This window comes from Mirounga leonina, unplaced genomic scaffold (assembly GCF_011800145.1).
Source record: "Mirounga leonina isolate KUSES-001 unplaced genomic scaffold, KU_Mleo_1.0 Mir_174, whole genome shotgun sequence".
Taxonomy (NCBI): Eukaryota; Metazoa; Chordata; class Mammalia; order Carnivora; family Phocidae; genus Mirounga; species Mirounga leonina.
Window position 1 is genome coordinate 9,464,594 of NW_023270451.1, and position 25,629 is coordinate 9,490,222.

General features: G+C 36.5%; 1 protein-coding gene across 2 annotated transcripts in view; it reads right to left on the reverse strand.

Moving 5' to 3' along the window:
• Positions 1 to 17,149: 17,149 nt before the first annotated feature.
• Positions 17,150 to 25,629, reverse strand: part of SEMA3C (semaphorin 3C) — a 181,958-nt gene continuing 173,478 nt past the window's right edge. For both annotated transcript variants that reach the window (XM_035020457.1, XM_035020458.1), the window contains 2 exons: positions 24,091 to 24,221; positions 17,150 to 19,966 (listed from right to left, as the gene is read on the reverse strand). In XM_035020457.1, the coding sequence (XP_034876348.1) occupies positions 19,556 to 19,966; positions 24,091 to 24,221 (542 nt within the window). In that variant the 3' untranslated portion in view covers positions 17,150 to 19,555. The remainder of the gene's footprint in view (positions 19,967 to 24,090; positions 24,222 to 25,629) is intronic.

A 25,629-nucleotide genomic window follows, 5' to 3' on the forward strand; every position in this document is an offset into this window, starting at 1 on the left:
CAGAAATAGCAAGTGTTAGACAGAATGTGGAGAAAAGGGAACACTTGTGCACTGTTTTGGGAATGTAAATTTGGGGATGTAAAGCCACCATGGAAAACAGTGTGCAAGCTTCTTTAAAAACTAAAAATAGAACTTTCATATGATCCAGCAATTTTTTTCCTGGGTATTTATCCAAAGAAAATGAAAATACCAATTTGAAAAGATACATACCCCTCTATGTTCAATGTATCATTATTCATAATGGCAAAGATATGGAAACAACCTAAGCGTCCATCAACGTATGCATGGATAAAGAAAATGTGGTATATATCCAATGGACTATGACTCAGCTATAAAAAAGAATGAAATCTGCCAGTTGTGACAACACAGAGGGGCCACGAAATCGGTCAGACAGAGAAAGGCAAGTACCACGTGATTTCACTTCCGTGTGGAATCTAAAAAACAAAACAAATGAACAAACAAAACAAAACAGAGATGCGGGGAACAATTTGGTGGTTGCCAGAGGGAAAGGAGAGTGGGGGAGGTGAAACTGGAGAAAATGGTCAAGAGGTACAAACTTCCAGCCACGAAATAAATAATCATGAGGATATAATGTACAATATGGTGACTATAGTCAATAATATGATATTGCATAGTATATAACTTTATATGGTAGCAGGGGAAAACTGACCTTATTGTAGTGCTCATTCACAATATACACAAATACCAAATCGTTACATTGTACACCTGGCCCTAATATAATGTTGTATGTCTCTTATACCTCAAACAAACAAACAAATAAGTGCTAGGTGTGGCCACTGAGTAAACCACAAGGCAGGAAATCAATTTAATTACATCATCTGTCTATTTCCTTCTAGTTTTAATAATTTATTTTTCTCTAAAATGAATTAATTTGTCATTTTTTATTCATTTCTGGTTGGCACTGATTGGCTATTTGGTACAAAAACATTACAAGGAAGAAATCAACAATGAAGATTTCTCTGTGAAGAAATTCCTGTGCAGCCAATGGGGAAGAAAGGTCTTAAGTTCTACAAGGTTTTCCTTTTTTTTGTTTTTTTTGTTAAAAATTTCACAAATAAATGAAAGTTATGTGTATTTTCTTATTGATTCATCATTTTACCCCAGCTGACATGTGCATTTCCATTACGTCCTTAGCCTACTGATGTGCCTTGTGTTTTTTGAATGACAGACTCAGACACAGACTCAAAATGCTGTGCTATATGGCATTCAGTATCCGATCCATTCCTAATTTTTTATGTTAAAAAAAAGCGCTACTGTAACTACAAAAAAAAAGATCCATATTATTCTATCAAAAGTTGATTATTTCAAGAATATGTTATAATTGCTTTTATAGTCTAGTACTTAGGAAGTGTAATATATTCTCATAGTTATATTTCATATTGATTCTGTGATGTGTGAGGGAGGTAAAAGGAAGAGATGTGTCTAGCAAGAGCAAAGTAATTATTCTTACTAACCCGGTTTGTGAGTAAGAATGAAGAAAAATATTTCAGGAACTAGTTTTTGATCAGGAATTTATCCACACTAAAGATACAGCTGGCATGAATTTTCAGGGCTTGGCTACTGAGTCAAAGGCAAGTTTTGAAATGTCTAGTTTATTGCTAACTTCCAACAGCTATGTTTTTTCCCCCACTTACTCATCAGTCTCATGAACCCCAAGATTATGAGACTACAGCATTTCTTTAAAAATAAAGGAACTTGAACAATTCTCCTGTGGCATATGCAAACCACAGCTTCTGGGCCAGTTGAACTACGCTGTTGAGTGGCTTCGTGTTCAATAGCAGTGATGGACAAGTTCCTCTTTGCTGACCCTGTTGCCATCTGTCATCCTGGATTCCACCTACAGTGCATTGTATGAGCTACACTGAATGGGTTTCACCCTGGTCAAGGTCACTGCCCAGCCAATCAGAACTGATGGGGTCACTGCAAATACCCAAATTACTTCCAAATGGAGGTGCTGACAGACACTGTTAATGAAAACTGTTTTGTCAGACTTGTTGATGACCTTTGACAACATTGCTCTTCCAGACTGTCAAGATTAGTCTAGTTTTCCCCCCTCTGACATTTAGGTGGTATCTGATACTTAAGTGCACAGTCGAAGGTAATCTGAATACAGTGTCCAAAGACGAATTTGCAGAAGTGACAAAATTGATAGCATCATTATCCATCCATTAGTTAAGAAAATACTTTAGTTCCTGATCTCAAGAAAGATCTAAGCCTGCACCTCTGTGTAACCATTATTGGAGAAGCAGATTCCCAATACGCAAATCTATATATTTGTAAGTAGAGCTCAGTGATGACAGCAAAGCAAATAATCCTACTTCCAAACAATGGCAGGAACCTACTTTTCCACTGGTAACTTGTGATGGCCAATGAGGTGCAGAATATGGGAGAGAATAGATGAATCAAAAGCTATACTTTATCATTCTAAAATCATGACATCTGCATATGCTGGTGTAACCAAATTATCAAGTAGAGTATCAAATAGACTCCAGATCACAGCCCTGCCCTTAACATTAGAGAACATTCTGTAACGTTTCAGCTAACCACTGTGATAAATCAGTCACATCACAACATTCTCAAGAAGCCATTTAAAACGTTGAGGTATTAGAGTGTGTGCCCGTGTGCATGTGCATGCGTGAACCTACATACACATAGACCACTGACAGGTCTATAGTTCAATAAAACATCCAGCCTAGAAAAGATTAATATATAATTTTATACTTTAATTTTAAAATTATTTTACCCAGCAGCCTTCTATGTATATCCCATACATTCAGTTATATCTGTGACTTACAGTTAAACACCACTTTTTTCAAGATTTCTTCTTCACAGTCACTGATTCTTTGTTTTGGTTGTCTATAAACTTAAATTACCTGAACTGAAATCCTTATACAATTCTATTTCCTTAACTCCCAGAGCAGGCTTCCCATGACCTCTCTGTTCTCTACCACCTCAACTAGATTAAACTCTGTTAACACATAGGTCCTCACTACCTGTTGCCTCTCTCAGGACGCTGTTGCTCACTTTTCTTCCAGCTGAAATCTGGAAGGCTGTTTCACAACTGTATCACAACTTTAGATGAAATCACTTTAGTCTTAGAAATTTCCTTAGAATCGGGGTGCCTGGGTGGCTCGGTCGTTAAGCATCTGCCTTTGGCTCAGGTCATGATCCCAGAGTCCTGGGATCGAGCCCCACATCGGGCTCTCTGCTCAGCGGCAAGCCTGCTTCTCCCTCTCCCGCTCCCCCTGCTTGTGTTCCCTCTCTCGCTGTGTCTCTCTCTGTCAAATAAATAAATAAAATCTTTAAAAAAATTTTAAAAAAGAAATTTCCTTAGAATAGCCATAATTTAAAAAATACCGTGCTTCTTAAAAATCCCAGGTGATCACAATTGCTTCTTTTTTTTTTTTTTTCCACAATTGCTTCTAATTGTTTGCAAAGAAAAGGAACACGGGTTTCTCTGTGAAGAATGGGAAGAAAAGGAGAAATGAATTAATTCTTTTCTCCCTCCAAACTCTACCTTCATCCTTTCAACCATCAATTATAAAAGTAAAACAGAGGCTTACCACTCAGAATATGGCCTGCAGACCAGCAGAATGGGCATTTTCTAGAAGCTTATAGAAATACAGAATCTCCAGATCCATCCTAGACCTATTGAATGAAAATCTACCTTTTAACAAGGCTCAGCGATGATTTATATACACATTAAATTTTGAGAAGCACTGGGAAAGAAAAGATAGAGTGATGGGGGGAGATGGGGAAAGGAAGGTCGCTTGGGAGGAGGGTAAGAATATGGTGGGTTAGGTCAGAGGTACATCCATCAATTGTCAGGCCATAGTACGCTGGCCTCTCTAAAAAAGAGAGACAAAGCAGAGGACAGACTTGGGCTTTTGGATCATTTTTCTAACCCCTACACCTGTGGTGGTCTGTCTTACTCCCAGCACCTGTTTACAAAACAAAAACGATGATACTGACAAAGACAATTCTCAACTACTGCTGAGAAAATTGAAGAAAGTTGTCATTGTGACCCTGAGGGTAATGCTCTTCATTTTTTCACCAAGCAGAAAATGTGGATTCAGGAAAAGCATATTCTTGTTTCGTTTTGGCCCTGTTTTACACCAAGGCCCATGCAGCTGAGCAAAGCCAAATGAGACTGACCAAAAAAAATCTGGCCTAGTTAGTGCAACTGAACAGCCCAGACAATAAACTGGAATCCCAGGAACTCAAGCTCTTACTTATTTTATGCTGACAGCCAAAAATAATAAATGTGGGGGGTTTGTGTTCACTTTTCTGCACTATATAACCCTACGTCCAGGTCACTTATGTGTATAGAAAAAGCACCCCATTGAGAAATAGAACTGGCTGAATTACACAATGTGTGGACTTCTTCATGGGTCTCAGTTTTATAATCTGTATAATGGTTGTATGTAACAGCTTTGGGGACCACGCTGGTTTTCTTTCCTGACCTCACACCTTTCACCCCAGGGTATTCTGATCCGTAAAAGCCTTTCAACTAAAAACACTGTTCTTCATCTCCGGCTGTTTCAGCATATCCTGACAATGTGTGCTCCTTGCCCCAGATTTTTTGGATTCTTAAGCCCTACATTTGCTAAATTTGTCAGAAAGATTTTTCCCAACTAAATTGTGCATATCATGAATAATTCTACACATGGGTGGTATTTTAACCTAATCTTAACCATTGATTTTTCTTGCGATAAAGGGATGTTCGGAGATATTATAATTGTTGTTGGCACAATTGGAAGTTATTTGAAATTCTGATGTGATGAAATCATATTATCTGCAGAGACAAATGTCTAATAAGAGGAAGACAACACTAGAAGTTCCCATTCATGGAAATTACTCTAATAGTTCCTACCAAAACTTATCACCAACATTAAAAATCACTTGTGTCTCTTAGGGCACCTGTGGATAACTAATTATAATGTAATAGGGTGTCATAGTTTAGGATATTCTACTTACTCTCTTATTAATGTTTTCTTTCTTTCTTTTTTTAAAGATTTCATTTATTCATTTGAGAGAGAGAGAGAGAGGGCACGAGCAGGGGGACAGACAGAGGAAGAAACAGACTCCCCGCTGAGCAGGGAGCCAGATCCGGGGCTTGATCTCCAGGCCTGGGGTCGTGACCTGAGCAGAATGCAGATGCTTAACCAACTGAGCCACTCAGGCACCCCCTAATGTTAAATTTCTTAATATTATTCTGCCTTGATGTTATCCTCTGTAAAGAGGTAAATAATATGTAGTTCCCAGGTTTGAAAATGAGAATTAAACAAGATAATGCCCATATGTAACAATGCCTGGCGATTAGAAAAATCCTATTAATATTAGCTCTACTGTCATTATTATTATTACTACTTCTTTTACCAAAACCTAAAGCACAAAGTTGGCAATATTCCAATCCATCCGCTCATTATTCAACTAACACAAATGTAAATATCAAGGGCCTTCTATGTTTTGACACACATGTGTAACAAAAACCGAGTACTCAGTGTGCCCACTGAGTTATTGACGACACATCAGTGCTCATTATTCTTCCTCCACTTTAACCTTATTGACTCCTAATGGTATCTTCTCACTTGGATTTCCTTAGAGAAGCAGCCGGGGCATTCGTCCATCAATCAAAGTAAATGTTTGCCTCTCATTTCTCCCTTCTGAAATATATCCTTCTCAGAAACAAAGAGCAGGTCACATTTATTTCATTATTTACCCCATTTGCTTGCACATCTAACTTCATCTCTGCCCATGTCATAACTTCAACTCTCAGAATCAACCAGTGGATTCTCTTTTGTGTATTTATTATGTTTCCTACCTATAAACCTACAGCGATGTCCTTCTTCCTCCTCACTCATCTATATGAATTCAGTACTGCACAGCCTCTTCCAAGACCCTCTGAGCGTGAAACATTCCCTGATTACTGACATCTTCATTCTCTCAACTCTTCATTCTCTCAACTCTTACTCTTTCTCTCAACTCTTACTCCCTGGGAGGTATAGGGCAAAAAGTAAGTGTGGTTTTCAATCCTAGTCCACCAACTTTTGAGCTGTGGAACCTCAGAGCTCATTTTTCCATCTATAAAATTCATATAATAATGCCTACCAAATAAGTACCATTGTGGGAATTAGATAAGCCACTGAGTCAATAGGACTCACACGGTGAATAAGACACTGATAGAGCAAAGCAGATATTTTAATCATGTTCTCTTGTTGCCCTTGGAATATAAGCCATATGACAATTGTTTAAGTGTCATCTTTTATTAACAAATATTTTATCTTTGTCTTTGCTTTCTCTTGGAGAAATGCAATGGTCTTATTCATTTCCTATATGGAAGTACATGGTAGATTTTTATTTATTATTTTTTTAAAATTTTTTAAAGATTTTATTTATTTGACAGAGAGAGACGCAGCGAGAGAGGGAACACAAGCAGGGGGAGTGGGAGAGGGAGAAGCAGACCTCCCACTGAGCAGGGAGCCCGATGCGGGGCTCGATCCCAGGACCCCAGGACCATGACCTGAGCTGAAGGCAGATGCTCAACGACTGAGCCACCCAGGCGCCCCATGGTAGATTTTTAATTGTTTGTTGATGGTAAGTTTTAGAGAGTACTCTAATTACCATAATGAAAAGTCTATGAACTTTCAAACCAACAACTGTTCATGTTCTGAAATCTGTATTATACTATGTAGTATTACTGATTCCCTATTCATTAGAGATAAGAGTTTAAAAGGATTTACTATATAGTATTAAAAAGGGAAGGCCCCACATGTTTGCTAAGCACCTATTATATGGTCAACAATGCCCTAGACGCTAGGAATAAAATAGCTGGCAAGAGACAAAAATAAGAGGTTAAATATAATAAACAGGGTGAGTGTTATAGTATGAACAAGCCTTGTAGAAAGGCAAGGAAGGATAAACTAACATGGGGAAGTAGAAGGCTTCACAAAGCTAATGCTTTTTTCTCTAAATGACAGTATTTCAAGGAAGCCTGGAAAAAAGATTTTTATGATTTCTCCTGATAAATTAAAGAAAAACAAGTGCTAATCATCTCAGAACACATTAAGCCCTCCCCTCGCTGTTCTCTGGCTGTAAATATTTTTTTTCTTGACCTAAGCTGGCAGTTTTGGTAGTGCAGGGGTGCTGCAGGGTAATGCCCTTCAAGGAGAGGTAAAGAAATGAATCAGTCTTTTATTCCTTCTTCCCTTCCTCAAATTCATCTTCCGTAAATATTTTTATCCATGAGCGTCCACAATTATTCTGTTGCCAAGAAGAAAACTGGATCTAACTCCATTTTCAAAACCTCAGTGCCAGCTCCTGATGAAATTATCTCAAGGCGGTCAGTCCAGAGACCATCTTTCTAGAAACACTTTGTTTCCCTTTTTTTACAGGGCAGAGGAAAGCAGTAATCTGGGGTGGGAGAGTCTACTGTCAGGGGTAGTAATAGTCATGGAACCACTATTTCAATGCTGACCCCGGTGCCCTAATTAAAGACATGCGTTCCTGTATGAACTGCATGATAATTTCACCCTTCTGAAAAATGGTATTTCACCACCTTCCCCATTCTCAAAGCTGTCCCCATTCACTCAGACAGCTTGTTTCTACATGTAAGATGAAAGTGCATCATTCCCCAGTAAATAAAATCAGGATTAAGTAAGGGGGCCATTAAAGCAGCTGGCCTTGGCAACCAGTTGGTCCGTTAATCATGTTGCATTGTATCTTCAGGAAGGTTATTTACTGTGGACTCTCATCCGTAATGGCCGTTTGCATCCATCCTGTTTACAGCCACTGTCCATGTGATTCCAGCCTGTCTTAAAACATCCACACAACATGGTCTTTAATGACCCTTAGATTTTTATCCATGACTATTTTAGTTCCCTATAATGAAACCTAAACCATTTTCTCCTCTGGACATTACTTGGCCATAAATTCCTTGTTCTGGCAGTTTCTGCATATTCTAGCTTCAGGATCACCTCTAGGGCTTTCTTCAAGCCACTCTTGACCTCTCTTGGTGTCCCTTTCACCCTTGTGGGGCCCACCATACCAGCAATTCTTCCTCAAGCACAGGGTAAGTACTGTCTCATATGAACCCTTCTCCCTATTTCAAAAGTACACTCCAGGAGGGGTCTACTACTGGTTGTTTACACCGCCATGTGAATACAAATCAATACTTAAATCTACCAGAGTTATGTGCTTTTAAAAAAATATGCCTTGGACTCCTAGTTGGTCTTTTTGTTTTCTTTGTGTTCTTGCTCTCAAAGTTCTCTGAAATACAGCCAGGAATATTCTGATTGAATGTAAATCACTCATGTAGCATCACTGGTCTCCAGTAGCTTTTGTAAACCTTAGAATCAAACCTAAATTTCTCACCCTGGTCACCAGGACACAGTGACTTGAACTCTACCTTTTGGATCTCATCTCACCCTTTACTTAGATTTTCCTCTTTTTTTTTTTTTTAAGATTTTTATTTATTTGAGAGAGAGAGAGAGAGAATGAGTGGTGGGGAGAGACAGAGGGAGAGAGAGAGAGAGAGAGAGAAGCAGACTCCCTGCTGGGCAGGAAGCCCAATGTGGGGCTTGATCCCAGGACCCAGAGATCATGACCTGAGCCCAAAGGCAGCCATTTAACTGACTGAGCCACCCAGGCACCCCTGGATTTTCCTCTTCTAATTAGATCCAGCCACATGGGTTTTCTTTCCTTTTCCTCATACCCACCAAAATTTTGTTCACCTTAGATAAGCCTTTTCCTGGCTTGTCTTTCTACCTGGAATGCTCCTTTTCCCTGATCTTTCCATGACTTCCTTATCTTTCTCTAGCTTGCTTCACAGCACTTAGCCTAAGCTAACCCATAATTATTTCCTTCTTTCTTTCTTTTCTTTCCCTCTAGAAAGTAGGTCTCACAATAGAACAGATACTGATATATTCCTTGCCATAACCTCAGTGCCTAAAATACTGTCTGGCACATATTAAGTGCTCAATAAACAGTTGTTGAAAGGATTAATAAATGTTATTTCCAGCATCAGAGGCATAGTAATAAAATTGCCAATACTTATTTGATATTCATTTTACATTATGTAAGTTCTAAGTGTTTACACAAATTATCTCAGCCTTGACAGTCCCATGAGATTGTTGTTATCATGGTAATCTCAGGCTGTAAAGCTAGTCAGTAGTAAGCTAGAAAGTCAAATCTAGGCATTCTGACTTCCATGGCCTGAGCTAATTTTACCTAGAGTCCTATAAATCATATTACAAAGGCTGCTGTATATTAATATTTTTGTAGTGGATATTCCTTAGTGAGGTGAAATATAGAAGATGCTTAAAGCTTAGAGCTAGACTTTATATTTCATACTTTGGGGCCTTTAGAAAGTTATTTAATTCAGGGCAAGTCTCTAAATGTGTAAGACTCTCAGTTTTGCCATTTACAAAACAGATTCCTGTAAAGGAAGTAGATAAGGATGTATAACGCATACCTGTATAAAGGAATGTTCACAGAAAATGCTCAATAAATGGTGATTTTTACAAGGATGATAATGGACTTCTGATGGCGCTGTAACTGTTGATGCTGTGAATTGCTTAGCACGCAGTTTAGTTTCTCCCCCAGTGTGAACTCAGACGAGATTTACTATGCCTGGAGGGTTGCCAGGACCTAACAGACAGGAGGCTGTAAAAAGGAGATAGCAAGGAGCCTTATGCAAAAGGTCAAGTTTGTAACACTGTAGATGACAGCTAACATCCAGGATGAAGAAATCTAAGGTCCAGGAAAGCCAGCTTCTCACAGTAACTCCAAGGTTACCAGGGGAATGGTGAAGGAATTCAGCTTAAGGATGGAGTGAGTCAAGAGCCTGCTCTTGATTTGGGAAAATAAAAGTTGAGGATTAAAAATGAAGATCCACAAAGCGCATAACATAACAGTGCTCATCAGACTGCTGGCAAGTGGCTGGGCGATGACGGAAATTGGAGCAAAAATAAACTGTCACCGGAAATTTTGAATAAGACAGACAGGTTTTATAACAGCATGCAATAAGAGCATTAATTGAACTAATAAAGCTTAATCATGTGGCAGGACTGTTGTGAACACTTTATATACATACATACATACATACATACATATAATACATGACTCTAACCTTTACAACAAGCCTATGAGGTGAATAATGTTATTTTCCTCATTTTTTCAGATAAGGAGCACAAGAGGTACAGAGAGGCTAAGTGACTTTCCCAAGGCCATTCAGTAAGCAAGCGGCTGCTGGAAGTCTGTATTACAAAGTATTATTCTGGAAAAACTATGGAGGTGGCTCCATTGAAACAGAGAACCCATCAAAGGCACGGCTTGAAGGATCGGTACAAGTATTGAGAAGAACGATGGTTTCCAAAAATATCTTTAAATACAGTTGTAAGAGAACATAATCAAATTGTTAGCTTATTAGTTAAAATAAATTCTTATACTAAAAAACAAAACAAATTAATAAACAAATTCCCCCCCGCCAGAATCAGACCTATAGAGAACAAGCTGATGGTTCCCAGAGGTTAGAGGGGGGTGGGCAGAACAGGTGAAGGGGAGTGGGAGATACAGTCTTCCCGATATAGAATGAATTAAGTCGCGAGAATAAAGGCACAGCATAGGGAACAGTCAATGGTATTGTAATAGCGCTGTGTGGTGACAGATGGTAGTTACATACATGGTATCGTATCGCATAATGTATAGAGAAGTTGCATCACCATGTTGTGCACATGAAACTAATGTAACATTTCGTGTCAACTATACTCAAATTAAAAATAAATACACAAGTAAATAAATTCTGACAATAATGATGTGAGACATTAGATATCAAAGAATATCTAAATATTTGAATAGCATCGCTATAATGAAACTTCTATCTCCATCAAATTATGTAAGTACAACTTGCTCAGGCTTTCATTATCTCAATGAATATACATATTTTTGTTATAAAACTGTTTGAGAGTGATCAACGTCTTTAAAACATAATACTTATATTAGGATACAATTTTGTAGAGCAAGAAGAATAGGTATATGGATAAAGAGAAATAGGAATAATATATAATTTCTGACTGTTAAAAAAGAGCTTATTCTTTATTATTTATAAAAATATGCCAGTGGGTGCCAATTGCTATATTTTAATTCCATTGCTGTAATTTTAGAAAGCAATAATAATAATAATAATATATTGTAGGAACTATAACATATATAACAAAATATAAGAAAATAAAAAGAATGAAAAGTGAGAGGAAGGTAAGTTGAATTATGTAGTTGTACGATTCTTTTTTTTTTTTTTAAGATTTTATTTATTTATTTGAGACAGAGAGAATGAGAGAGAGAGAGCACATGAAAGGGGGGAGGGTCAGAGGGAGAAGCGGGCTCCCTGCTCGATCCAGGGACTCCAGGATCATGACCTGAGCCGAAGGCAGTCGCTTAACCAACTGAGCCACCCAGGCACCCAGTTGTACGATTCTTACATTGTTTTTAAAATAGTATTATATTACTTGAAAGTAGATCATGAATACTTAAAGATAAATAATGTAATCACTAGAACAATCATCAAAATTAACACAAAAATATAACTAAATGACTTAGGATGGTTTGACTTATGGTTTTTCAACTCTACAGTCTTTCAAGGATGGTGAAAAGCAAAATTCATTCAGTAGAAAGCAAACTTTGAATTTTGATCTTTTCCTGAGCTGGCTATATGCAGTTGAATACTCTCTTGTGATTCTCAGGGGCAGTGAGCTGCCACTCCCATTCAGCCATGTGATCAGGAGGGTAAACAACCCAACACCTACAGCCATGGTTTGTCACTTTCAGTACAGTTTTCAATAAATTACATGAGATATTCAACCTTTATTATAAATGAGGCTTTGTGTTAGATGACTTTGCCTAACTATAGGCTAATGTGTTTTGAGCATGTTTAAGGTAAGCTGGGCTAAGCTATGATGTTTGGTAGATTTGGTGTATTAAAAGCATTTTTGACTTATGATATATTTAACTTATGATGGGTTTATCAGGACACAGGCCCATTGTAAGTTGAGAAAGATCTGTACTTTGGTGTGGCTATCTAGTATTACACTAAGTAGACTTTAAGAAAACTAGTACCAAAAAAAACCTTTCCTAATGTTGAAAGGATCAAGTTCATGGAGAACACCAAGAATAGTAAATGTGTATGCACTTTGAAGGCTTCCATATACATGAGGGAAACTGGCAGAAATAAAGGGGAAATAAACAAATACAAGGCATAGTTTGAAATTTAACAAGCTTCTCTCAGAATTTGATAAAATAGACCCAAAGAAGTGAAAATTAAAATATAAATGATTTGAAAAACATTGACCAACATGATCTAATTGACACTGAATACCACACCTAACAAATACACATGGGACATTTATTAGCCTAGACTATAGGTTGATTACTAAAATATATTTTAATAAATATTGAAGGCTTGAAGTCAGTTTATATCATCTGACCACAGTGGTATTTACTTAGAAAATGATAGATATTTGATAATAAGATAACTGAAAAAAAAATCCCTAAGTATTTGGAAATATATCAACATACCTCTAGATAAACCATGGAACAAAAAAATAAACATTAATTTTTTAAATGTCATAATTTATATAATACCAGAAATGATATCCTTTGCAAGTACTTAAACTTAGAATAAAAATTTAGGTGTTAACTTAGAAATGTGTTAGGGGCTACATAGCTTTTCAAAATCTTTTTAGAGGGTACTTGGGTGCCGAAGTGTGAAATCTACTGCTGGAGCTCATGGGAAATAGTTAATGAATAATTCTTGCCATCAGAGACCATAACAGTAAAGGGTGCAATGGGGAAAAGGGTGATGAGTACAATAGGGGTTGTGGGTCTTATATTTCTACCTCACTGCCAGGTTTGTGTCTTGAGAAGGTACAGGACCCTGGAGGTACAGGATTCCTGTGAAGCGCGCGTGCGCACACACACCCCCGCACACACACTCTCCCCAGTAATTTTGGTGGGGAGGGGCCCTTGGCTTGTTTCCCAGAATAATGCAAGAATAGCAGAAATACTCCTCTTCTTCTAACAGTGTCTGGATGCAGTGGAAAGCTCATCTGCTCTGACAGGACTTTGTATCAGCAACAAGGGACAGCTCAGGGGATACCTGTATACTAATGGTTAAGTTCGAACAAAAAAACGATGTTGCCATGGATGCCAATATAGATAAACGACATCAAATATCAGTTGAATTATTCTGGTATAATCTGAGATAAAAGAGGGACAAATGCTCAAATATTTGAAAGAAATAGTTTTGTTCTCCTGGTAGAAAAATAATCGCATGTACTCACTGAGCTTTCACCATGTGTCAGGCCCTGTAAGAATCAGTTGAAGATAGCTGTTTTGTGGATTTATGTGTGCATAATCTGTGATATAACAAATACATACATATGCATACATAAAAACTGTACTGATTGTCCCAGGCTGATATGGCTTAGGTAGCACCTCCTCAGTATTTTGTTTCTCATAGCTGCTTTTCCTATTCATGAGTCAAGCTGACTCCCAACATCAACCACAGTTTACAACTGCCAAGTCACATCAACTCAAAAGAAGATACTCTGAAGGTCCCGCTTCTTGACAAGCCATGATGTGGCAGAAAAAGGAAGATGATTATAACCTCCCGCATCCAACACACAAGCTCAAATCACTAACAGGAAAAATAAAACAAAAAGCTTCAACTCCTTTTTTCCTATATAGAATCATAGAAATAACATTCTGAAAAGACTAAGAAAATAGGAAATTCCTTTCATGTCATTGTACCTCCTCATGAGCCAAGATCACATGTATATTGAAAAATACCGGGTGCCTGGGTGGCTCAGTTGTTAAGCATCTGCCTTCGGCTCAGGTCATGATCCCAGGGTCCTGGGATCGAGTCCCGCATCGGGCTCCCTTCTCCGCGGGAAGCCTGCTTCTCCCTCTCCCACTCCCCCACTTGTGTCCCCTCTCTCGCTGTCTCTGTCTCTGTCAAATAAATAAATAAAATCTTTAAAAAAAAAAAAGAAAAAAGAAAAATACCCAGAGGAACAACAGGAGTGACTTTTATTTTCATAATAATTTTATCATATATCCATTCTGCCATGCAGAAATCATTATGGTTTTTGGTCTCATAAAATGTTTGAATGACATTTTTATATAAATAATTCAGAGAAACTCTTAAGGAATAGACTTTGTCCTACTTTTATTCTTGTGGAACACAGAGGTAACCTTGCATAGAATAAATGGTTTTAATGTGTTTGTCACAATGCCATTCTTTAAGTAACACTCAAGCATGGCAACATAATAGCCCTGAGAAATACACAATTCAAACTGTGTGGGAAGTATTATTTTATGAGGCGAGGAGACAAATACACTAGTCACTATAGTGAGGATGGCATTTTCTTGTCTTGAAGCTAGTTCTTCCAATTCTCAATACCTATGCACTATGAAAGTAATATTGTTATGAAACTATAAAAATTAAAATCTATATATCAGAAGCCCCTTAGGAAAAACAATTTATTGACAATGAAGTTCACTGAGTGGCACATACACAGAATTTATAGCAATTGATTTTGATTTTGCAGTAAGACTTGTATTCTTGTGCAAAAGGTGACTGGATAAAATGATCATGGGATAAACTCTTAAGGAAAAAAATAAAAATTCAGTCTTCCATAGGTTTGTCATCACGCATAAAACTCAATGAAATTCTCACTGCTTCTGGGTAAGTAAACATTTTCACTTAGTCTGATTATTTCCTTGTCTAGATTTAAGGTTTTTACTGGCTTTACCACACTGGAAAATAAAACTGCAATGTCTCTCTTGACTTGAGCTACAAGAATAGATATAGGAAACCATTATCTTTTTTTTTTTTAGTAGAAGCACATTTTTTAACTTTTATTTGATTGTCAATAATCTGATGTGGAAGTGATTGCATCATGCTTCATTTCCATGGACTCTGCATTACCTTAGTCTTCAGAATGTGGTTTATAGAAAATATCCCTCTGAAGTTTCATTTCCACTCCAGTTACAGGACCAGTTTTAAAGTAGATAGAAAAATGCCCCAAGGATTTCACAGTCTCCTGAGATTAGGGCAGCCATCATGGTATCTCCGGTCCTCAGTGTAGAGAAGGAGATCCATAAATGTTAATAAATAGAAAAATATGTATACAGTTTTTATTTCCCCACTTGTCATGACAGCATATCAGCAAATCATTCTCATACCCTATCATAATATAATAACACCAGTGGCTTAGTTGTATTATTTTCCATGCTTTGCAACACTTGTTCCCTTCAAATAATTCATTAATCTCCCCAACATCCTGGAAAAGCCTCTACTGTGTAGGTGAACTGGGAGCAGTATTACAGAGTTACCATGAAATTTCTTGAGTCCCATATTCCTCTAGAATTTCTTCTTTGCTCTCCTTTTATAGTATAAAAGTCTCTGTCCCTCCTATGTATCTGTTGGATCAGCCTGTTTTGTTTCCTTTCCTTTAAATCTTTTTTTAAATTTTATTATGTTACATACATTACATCATTAGTTTTTGATGTAGTGTTCCATGATTCATTGTTTGCGTATAACACCCAGTGCTCCATGCAGAACGTGCCCTCTTTAATACCCATCACCAGGCTAACTCATCCTCCTACCCCCCTCCCCTCTGGAACCCTCAGTTTGTTTCTCAGAGTCTATAGTCTCTCATGGTTCGTCTCCCCCTCTGATTTCCCCCCCTTCATTTTTCCCTTCCTACTATCTTCTTTTTTTTTTAACATATAACGTATTATTTGTTTCAGAGGTACAGGTCTGTGATTCAACAGTCTTACAGTCTTACACAATTCACAGCGCTCGCCATAGCACAGTATCTTTTTCTTAAATTTTTTTTTCCCTTAGGTAGGAGGCATAAAATCTCAAACATTAAAATGATAAGAAATATATTAAAATTATTTTAAGTTAAAGTTAAGATGAAATATAAGCAAGAGAGATACTGAAAAATAATGGGGCAATTAGGGAGTAGTGCTGAATCATCAGGTTGGAAGATTCGTTGAGATAACTTTTAATATATTTTTTTGTTCATGTTTTCTCCACTCACATTATTACAGACTTAAAGCCCAGAAATAGAAGAAGTCTCTAATATTTCTGTCTTTCAAATGTGTTAGCAGAATTATGAATTAACTTGTGGCTTCCTTCCCCTCAATTTTATAAAAGCTGATTTTACCTGGTAAGGTGTTAAGTGATCCACTGACTGAAGGCTCCCCAACCTGGGTCACTGGCATTTAACTTGACAAAGAACACAACAGAAAGATTCCTTCCCGTTCTAGCAGGGTGTCACTTTCTGAATAAGGAAACTATTCAGACATTTATTGAATAGTTATTATATCACATATTCTGTTCTAATACTCTGCTGGTATGAACTTGGGCAGACAACTAAGGCAAAGAGAAATTCAATAACTTTTCTAAGACCGTAAACTTGGATTCAAATCCAGGTAGTCTGGCTCCAAAGCCCAAGCACTCCTAAACTATACATTTTCCCCCCCACTGTTAGACACAATGCAGTGTGAATAACTACTGATGGATGTGAATGGATGTACAGTGCCTCTTTTTTTTTTTTTAAAGATTTTTTATTTATTTATTTGAGAGAGAGAGAATGAGAGACAGAGAGCATGAGGGGGAGGAGGGTCAGAGGGAGAAGCAGACTCCCTGCCGAGCAGGGAGCCCGATGCGGGACTCGATCCCGGGACTCCAGGATCATGACCTGAGCCGAAGGCAGTCGCTTAACCAACGGAGCCACCCAGGCGCCCCTGTACAGTGCCTCTTAAAGAGAAAACAAATATGAATTTGCTTGCATATATGTAAAATATCACAGAAATACACATAGAAATTGACAATATTGGATGTTTCTGGGGTTGGGACTTGAATAAACGAGGGATAATGGTACAAGGAGAGTTTTCCATGTATATTCTTCCAGAAGTTTTGAATTTAGAAATATCTAGATGCATTATTTTTACAAAAATGGATAAATAACTAAAACTTAAAAAAATTATAAGATTCAGTAGGTTCTATCATGTCAACAAGCAATTATATATCCAACATTAAAAAGAAAAGTTGAAGACATTCTTGGGGAATTCAACATGTTTTATTTTGCCAGGCAAATGATTTCTTCAATATCCAATTAAATATCAATGTACTAACTACATTTAGTTTATTTTCTCACAGAGTGAACATTCACCGTAATGACAGTTTCATCATGCTAAAATCTATCCACAAACCTACACTTTGAAAAAAAGTGCATTCCTAGGAAATTTTATGTACAATACAAATGGAAAACATATTAAGTCATCAAAATGTCAAACTACACAAAATAAAACTAGTTAACCACCAATATTCAGTATATGTTGACATTATTTTGGAGAAAGAAAATTTTCTTTACATTTGGCAGTTATGTTGAAGAATTTCTATAATTTTAAAACAAAAGTAATAAAAGTATATACAATTGAATAACGTTCAAAGGAGAAGGTATTAAATAGCACAAATAATATTAAAAAACTAAATACCCTCATTGTCTATCAGTTTGTGTTTACATGAAGCAAGGGGACCTGTGTAGTTTACCCTATCTTCTGACTCTAAAACAATTTTACTTTAAACTCTGTACATAGAATAGATTGGCCATAAACACTGAAGATGGTTTTGGCCTTCCATTGACACACATTTCTATTTATGCACATAGCAGGCAAAATATTTGTATAATGAACTGCTTTACAGAATACTTCAGAATCATACACATTTGGAAGAATAGCTTTTATTTATTAGCTTATTTTTGAATGAACATTATTTATGTTGTGTATTTTAACTGCTATGTTTGCCCCCACTGAGGCCTCCTCTTATAATATCATAATTTACCACCTCTTAAATAATAAATCATATTCTTAAATTCTGATCAATGATTGCATTCATTTTGACAATGGTTTAGTTCTTGAAGCTTTTATTCTGTGGTGCTTAAGAAAGTAATAAGTCTACCTTACCTTCTTTGTGGACTGTTAACTACAAATAAAATTTTGTACTAGATTTTGAATAGGTCTATGATGCAATTTCTATTTGTACCTGGAAACATGAAAATTTCTTTACAAGTAAATAAAATGAAAAGGCAAATTTGTGTTTTTAAAGGAAATATAACAGTATAAAGAGATTTTTCATATTTCTCCCATCTAATTGTTATTTGGAATAAAAGGTTCAATAATAAATTTTTCTAATGAAATGACCCAAACATACAGTTAGAAGAAAATTATTTTATTCATTACAAAACTTACCACATTTGTATTTATATACCAGGGAACCTAATGCACCAGCATTCTTTTAAAAGAAAGTATGTCTATTTTTGTTCATATTCAAATTTTTTTCATTTGTTCACAAAATGAGCACTTCTCCAGCACATACTAAAGATTATTTTAAAAAAATGAACTGGTGACTTAAAAATCGTATGATATCTGAGGTTGGTAAACCAAAAAAATGTGAGAATTAATTATTGAAATTAATCACTGATGGTAAAAACTAGTCACATTTTTTATAAACAGCTTTTAATAAAATTGTATTTCTTACTTTATTTTTCCCCATTTTGATAGTTTCACCTCTCATATACAAGTTTGATATTTCATTTTTTCTTCATATAGTGTTTACTTTGCCACACAGACTAGAAAATTAGAATATAGTAATTAATTAAACAGTGTAAGATTATATTCTCTGAGTCTATAATAACTTAAATAACTTCCAAAAAAAGTGCTTTTGTTTGGAAGATGATAGCATAAGAATATAAACTTAAATGTTTCACTGACATAACTCTAATCAAAGATGTTTATGGTGAGGATCATTCATTTTATCTTCCTAAAACAAGGAAACAAAGATCAATAGCAGATATCAGCAACTGACCGTTTTTACAATAAAAAAATTAATATATTTCACTGTAAGTATATAAACTGTTCATTTTTCTGTATGAATCACTCATGTTTTATACAACTTTTAGATGCCCTCTTCCTTGACTTGTATCTATTCTACATTTCTTTTGACAGCCCTACTCTATTACATGTATTTATACAACTTTTACAATGTAAAAGTTGTGAACTTGGCATTTGTTTCCATATATAAAATTACTGGCAATTCCAAATCTAAACCCGTAAAGCAAGGAAGGAAGATCACGGGGTTATAGCCCTCATTCAATTAAGGGATGTAAGAATTTTAGTTTCATAGCCGCCATACTGATTTTGAAGGAAAAGTAAATAAAGATATAAATAAAATCTGGGTTAAGTTAAATATTTATATGCACCATGAGGACCATGACATGTCTAGTGCTAGTCAATATCATACAAGAAAATGCATGCTCATTTCAGTTCATGTAATACTCACTTGAGGAGTGAGTAACACCTTTCTCAGGAATTTCCCATGGGTAAAGCACAAGGTTCTTTGCTCAGAATTTGATCATTGAAGACAGACTATTCTTTACTGGAAGCATAAGCCCCAAGTAAGAGAATATTATGACTCTGGCAACTGATTCCTCCTGTTTCTACTTTTCCGGCTATTGATGAGAGCTTTTAACTTGCCATAGTCCCCTCTTATCTTCTGAGATTCTTCTTGTTGATGTTGCTGCCGAGTGTCTTTGCAGTACTGATTAATCATCTGCATTTCTGAGTGGCTGAATGCCCCCATGATGTCCTTTGGGTGGAAGGGTAAAGCCCTCACAGAGCTGGCCCAGGTCCATGGGGACCATTTGTCTGTCACAACAGCCACCATTTCAGAATCTAAAACTTTAAAGTTGATCTTGGCTATGGTCTGCTTGAAGCTGTTCTCTGTTGCAATGCAGTGATACAGTCCTTGGTCAGAATCTTGAACAGAGCGGATTAGAAGTCCTTGTGAAGTGGCTATGATTCGTTCATTCAGCTTGACCTAAAAGAGAGAATCATCAAAGATCCCAAACCTGACTCTGTGTCTTCTAAAAAGATATTAGCAACATATACAGAGTATCTCTGGACTTGCAAATTTGGCGAAAGCATCAGGTACTGATTACCTTCCTTCTTAGTGAACACAAAGTTTTGGTCAGTTCCATTGCCTGTTTGACACAGGAGATCTTGTCTCACGAGCAAGGAATCTATTAAAGAGAGGGTGAAGTTATCACCCATATTGCCAAAAATAGCTTCAAGTTCATTCCCTTTGGACAGAAGTAGCTTTTGTACATATAAGCACAGAGTTTTGGTTGCATTTGGAGTGTGAATCACAGTCAACAGATAAAAATAAAATTCATAGAATAATTTAAAATATCTTTTTGTCCTGGCGTTCTTGCCTTTAATTGCAACAAAAATACTCTCTTATTAGTAAAATCATGAAGCCACAGTTAAATGGTTGAATTTTACCATTTTTCAATGATGAGTGTTCTCCTAACTAAAAATGGAAACACTTCATTACTTTACTGAGTAGTAAGACAACTCAAAAAAAATGATATAAACAGAGGCAGAGTTTTGAACACTATCAAGGGCTTTTTCCAATTATCCCAAACTAAAGAATGACTAAAAATAAGCTGAAATGCCATCATCTTCTGCGTCTTCCAAATGGTTTTACTTTCCAAGGAAAGGTAATAAAAAGCTATGAAGTTAATATTTAATTACTTTACAGGCTTATCCTGAAAAAACTCTCATGTGCTGGATATTAGTTAAATGCATGAAATTCATCTTTCTTAAAGTTCCAGCTATAGTATTGTCAACAAACAGACTAAAAAGCTAAGTGGTAAGAAGTTCCTTGACATGGGGACTCTGGAATGCTCTTTCACTGAGGGGGGCAGAAATTGACCCAAATCAAAATAAAGAAATGTATGTAAAATGTTTTTCTAAATGGTAAATTTCTGCATAAGTACATATCTAATTACTGATGAAATAAAAATCAAAGATAGATTGTTTTAGATAAAAAGTAGCCCCCCCCCCGCAAAAAGCACAAAAAGGCAAAGTATAATATTGAAATACAGATAAGAGAACAGATCTAGAAAAGGGAGATCAGGAAGTAGGACTGAAATATATAAAGCAAAGTTTAGATGTTAATTTAATTTTTAAAGTTTAAATGTGTCTCAAAAATAGTTTCAATCACGTAGAAGTGTACTCAGAAACAAAAGGAAAAGAAAGCCTTTTCTATGTGTGCAAAATTAGGAAAAAATTTGGAGGTCAATTTTATAAATTCACATAACATGCATATAGTATTTGATGCAGAAATTTCATTTCTAGGAATTTTTTTAAAAGATTTTATTTATTTATTTGACACAGACACAGTGAGAGAGGGAACACAAGCAGGGGGAGTGGGAGAGGGAGAAGCAGTCTTCCCGCTGAGCAAGGAGCCCGATGCGGGGCTCAATCCCAGGACCCTGGAATCATGACCTGAGCTGAAGGTAGATGCCTAACTGACTGAGCCACCCAGGTGCCTCATCATTTCTAGGAATTTGTACAGAAGATATACTCACAAGTGTGCAAATATTCATTTATATGATGTTTTTGATAAGAAGCAAAACAATAACCTTAAGCAATAGATAGCTTTAAAAAATATATATATATTTGTATAGTGGAATACTGTAGCCAAGAAAAAATAAGTTAGCTCCAAGTGTACTGATATTAAAGTGTGTGTGTGTACATTACCGAGAGAGACAGAGAGAGAGAGAGAAAGACAAAAATAGGAAAATGATGGGGAACATTTGGAAGAATACATTATAATTTAATATATAATTCTTAGTAGCTTCATACTCCACGAAGTATGAATAAAGATTGAAGTGGAGGTGAGGAGATCTTTTAGTTTTCACTTTATGCTATTCAGTATCAACTATTTACATTTTCATCCATGAGCTTTTATCATTTGTCTTACATTTTTTTTTTAAAGTTCAATATTTATATATCATTAACATGAGAAATAAGTGTGTGTTTGCCTAAACTATTAAGGACGAATTAGGATAAATTTAATAAGACAGTAATAATTTGTTCAACTAAATTAAGAATGAATGGAATTACACTCTATAAATTTTGGATAAAATAGATTTGCACAATTATAGTTAATTTTTTCATAGTCTTATAGCATTCTTATGTTTTTGAGATTAGAAGAAAAAGCAAGATAGTAATAATTGAGTGTACATTCTTGAGCATTCTGAAATAAAATGTTAGAAATACCACAAAGATGATTCAGTCATTAAATCTATTAACTCATTCCATTTTTAACTCCATTTATTAATTTCTGTGGCATGTATTCAAGCTTGCATGTACTCATTTTCTTTAAATAATAGAAATTTTATTCACTTATTGTATGTTATTGTATTTAACTTTTTACTGAATTAAAGAAAAACATTTTATTTATACTAGGTAATCTCTGCTTGAGTTTCAAATTTCCAATTCACATATGAACACACACAACTTCTCAGAAGGACTGTTCATGACCATGTGCCATGCTCTGGTCTAAGAACTTCATTTCTGTATGATAATCATCATAACACAGTATGACTTCTACTCCAGGTTACTTTTTTACTTTTTTTTTTTTTTTTAAGATTTTTTATTTAATTGACAGAGGCACACACAGCGAGAGAAGGAACACAAGCAGGGGGAGTGGGAGAGGGAGAAGCAGACTCCCCGCTGAGCAGGGAGCCCGATGCGGGACTCGATCCAGGGACTCCAGGATCACGACCTGAGCCGAAGGCAGCCGCTTAACCGCCTGAGCCACCCAGGCGCCCCTCCAGGTTACTTTCTAAGGCAATTAGTATTACCATTTACATCCATTCAAAAGAATTTAAAATTAATTAGACTGTAGAAATTTCAAGGTGTCTTTGATGACAGACTTTTGTGGCAAAGAAAAGAGGTCTCAAATAAACAATAGTTTTTTATTAATAAAAATGTTTTAAAAGATCTGTTTAGTATCATAGAATTCTGGGGCAAGAAGGAGCCCCAAAGTTCATCTAGCTCCTCTCTCCTCCAGATAGTTAAATCTCTTATGCGAGCGGTCATCAGCCTATGGTTTACTATTCCAGTGACAGGGGATACACAATTTCCTAAACAGCTCATACTGTCTTTGGACAGGCAGGTCTGAGTTGTAAAGTATTTTCTCATGTGGAGCCAACATGTATTTCAGTAGCTTTGATGCAAGTGTCTGTGTTCTATAGCTTGGGGTTGTATCCATTCTAAATATCTCCAATTAACTTAATACTTGGTACCCAAACTGCCCATGACAGAAGGATACACCCAAATGCAAAAGGCTCCATTTTCCCCTTTGCTCCATCAGATTTTATGACACTGCTAATAGCATTACATTTTAGACTACCCTAAGGCTTTATGTACACATACATATTTTTCTTCTTCTTCCTCTCATCTGTCAGTACAATATGACATCAATATTATTGGAGCTCATTATTTATAATATTTCACCCTAAGCCATTTTACAATGCTTCCCTTTTCAAACAGCTCTTTCCGATCAGTGAAAGGTTGTCAGTGTACTTTTCTTTGAAAAACTGTTTTTCCATATCACTAAATAAAGGCAATGGTCCCATAAACAATGATTCCATATATTACCGAACCAAAACCCTAGAGTCATGGATAATAAAGCAAAGGAAACAGACTACCACATAGCAGAAAAATGCTCCTTACCATAAAAGTTATAGTTTAGCGTAATTTCTGGCTGAGGAAACACTGAACTTTTTTTAAAGCCCCCTTTTAGCTCATGAATCACACAAAGGTGCTGCTGTGTGAGAACCTGGCCTCTGGTTTTGCACACATCTTGTTTCTTTTACGAATGCTTCCTCATATCAGTACCCTGTCTTGAGTGCTCAAGCTCTTGTTCCAATCACCGTATCATAGAAGGGAACAGGCAGCAAGGATTTCTAATTAATTCATCATCTCTACAGACAAAGGATTTTAAAGAAAGTGGCACTTGTCATCCCAAAGACATAAAAGGATGTTCATATGCCTTTTCTTTCTCATATGATCTGAACCTCACTGAGGGATGGTGATCGAGTGTCTTTCCAAAGCCCTGATTGATTGCTGCTGGGGTGTGCTACTCACCTCTTTCCTCCTGTCTTTGTCTTTCTGTAACAGCCACTTGATAGATGCCTGTGGAGACTTCGGGGCACACTCAAGGAAAGTGGTGTTATTTTTTACTCCATACTGAACAATTTCAGCTGCATTTCTATATGCTGAAAAGCAAAAATAAGAGAGAGAAGAGAATTTAGAACATATTCTCCTATATGAATGTTTATTGCTCTATAAAACTGTCATCATCTATAGAAGCCCACAAAAGGCAATCTTTAATCATTTAACAAGCAGACTATTAGACATTGTTTACCTGTTGTGCTTAACCTAAAGGGAAGGAGAGAAAGGCATAAGGGAATCAGTGTTTATTCAAGAAGTACTCTATACCAAGGAATGTCCTTAATATCACTTTGAACATTTATTTAATTATTACAATATCCTTACAAATTAGGTTTTCTCAGCTTTTCAGAGCTGAGCAAGCCAATGCTGTGAATTACTAGGAAACATATCCTACTTGAAGAGTTAGTAAGTGCCAGGCATTATTAAAGCCAGGTTCATCCATACTCGGTGGAGTATAGATAGAATTCAGAAGCATTAGGAAAAGTTAGAAAGCCAAGTGTGGATGCAGCAGGAAGTAGTGGTTGAGAACACAATCTCTGGAATCAGAGGTATTGGAGGTAAAATTCTGACTTCACCAATACGGACCATGCAACCTTCGACAACTTACTTGACCCTTCTGTGTCTCAGTTTTACTTGGCTTTAAAACATGGATTATATTTCCATATAGGTTCTGTACTGAGATTCTTAATTCAGGAAGACCATGTAGTATAATCATGTGGTAGCTTAGACAGGAACAGCCTCTTCATTCATAAAATGGCGATAATAATAGACCTTACTTTGGTACAGTGTCTTGAGCATTAAGTGTGATAATCCATTAAGAAAGCACTTAACTCAGGTTCTGACACAAAGCCAGCACGCATGTGAGTTCATCATTACCCCCGCTGGCAGTTCTACCCCTGTAGCTACTACTATTAGTAGAAATGGCACACATATTTATAAAATACTCAGTAAATAGAGAAATGGTGACCTGGATTTATTCCCTCAATTAGATGTACGGAACCACTAAGCAAAATGTGTCACAATTTTCTCTTATAGTTCATGGAGTTAGTAATACGAATGTCAGTCTTTACTAAAGAAAGGCCCAGACTCAAAAATACTAGCAATAGGAGTCTTGGTGTTAATTGTTAGCAACTAGTGGGTCTCTAGCACCAAGAGAGCTCCGCCTGAAGAGATGTCACTGGTGGGGTTCAGGTGGAGGGGAGAAGGTTAGTGGGGAAAGTATAATACATGTGATCTTTATGTCAGGATGGGAAGAAATGGGTTAGATTGATCCTAAGACAAAGGCAGAATTCTCAGAAGTATTGGAATGGTTATGAATTGTAAAGCCAAGGCACTGGTACACCCATGTTCAGAGCAGGATTAATTATAATAGCCCAAAGTGGAAGCAATCCAAGTGTCCAGTGATAGATGAATAAACAAAATGTGATATAAACACACAATAAAATTTTTTCC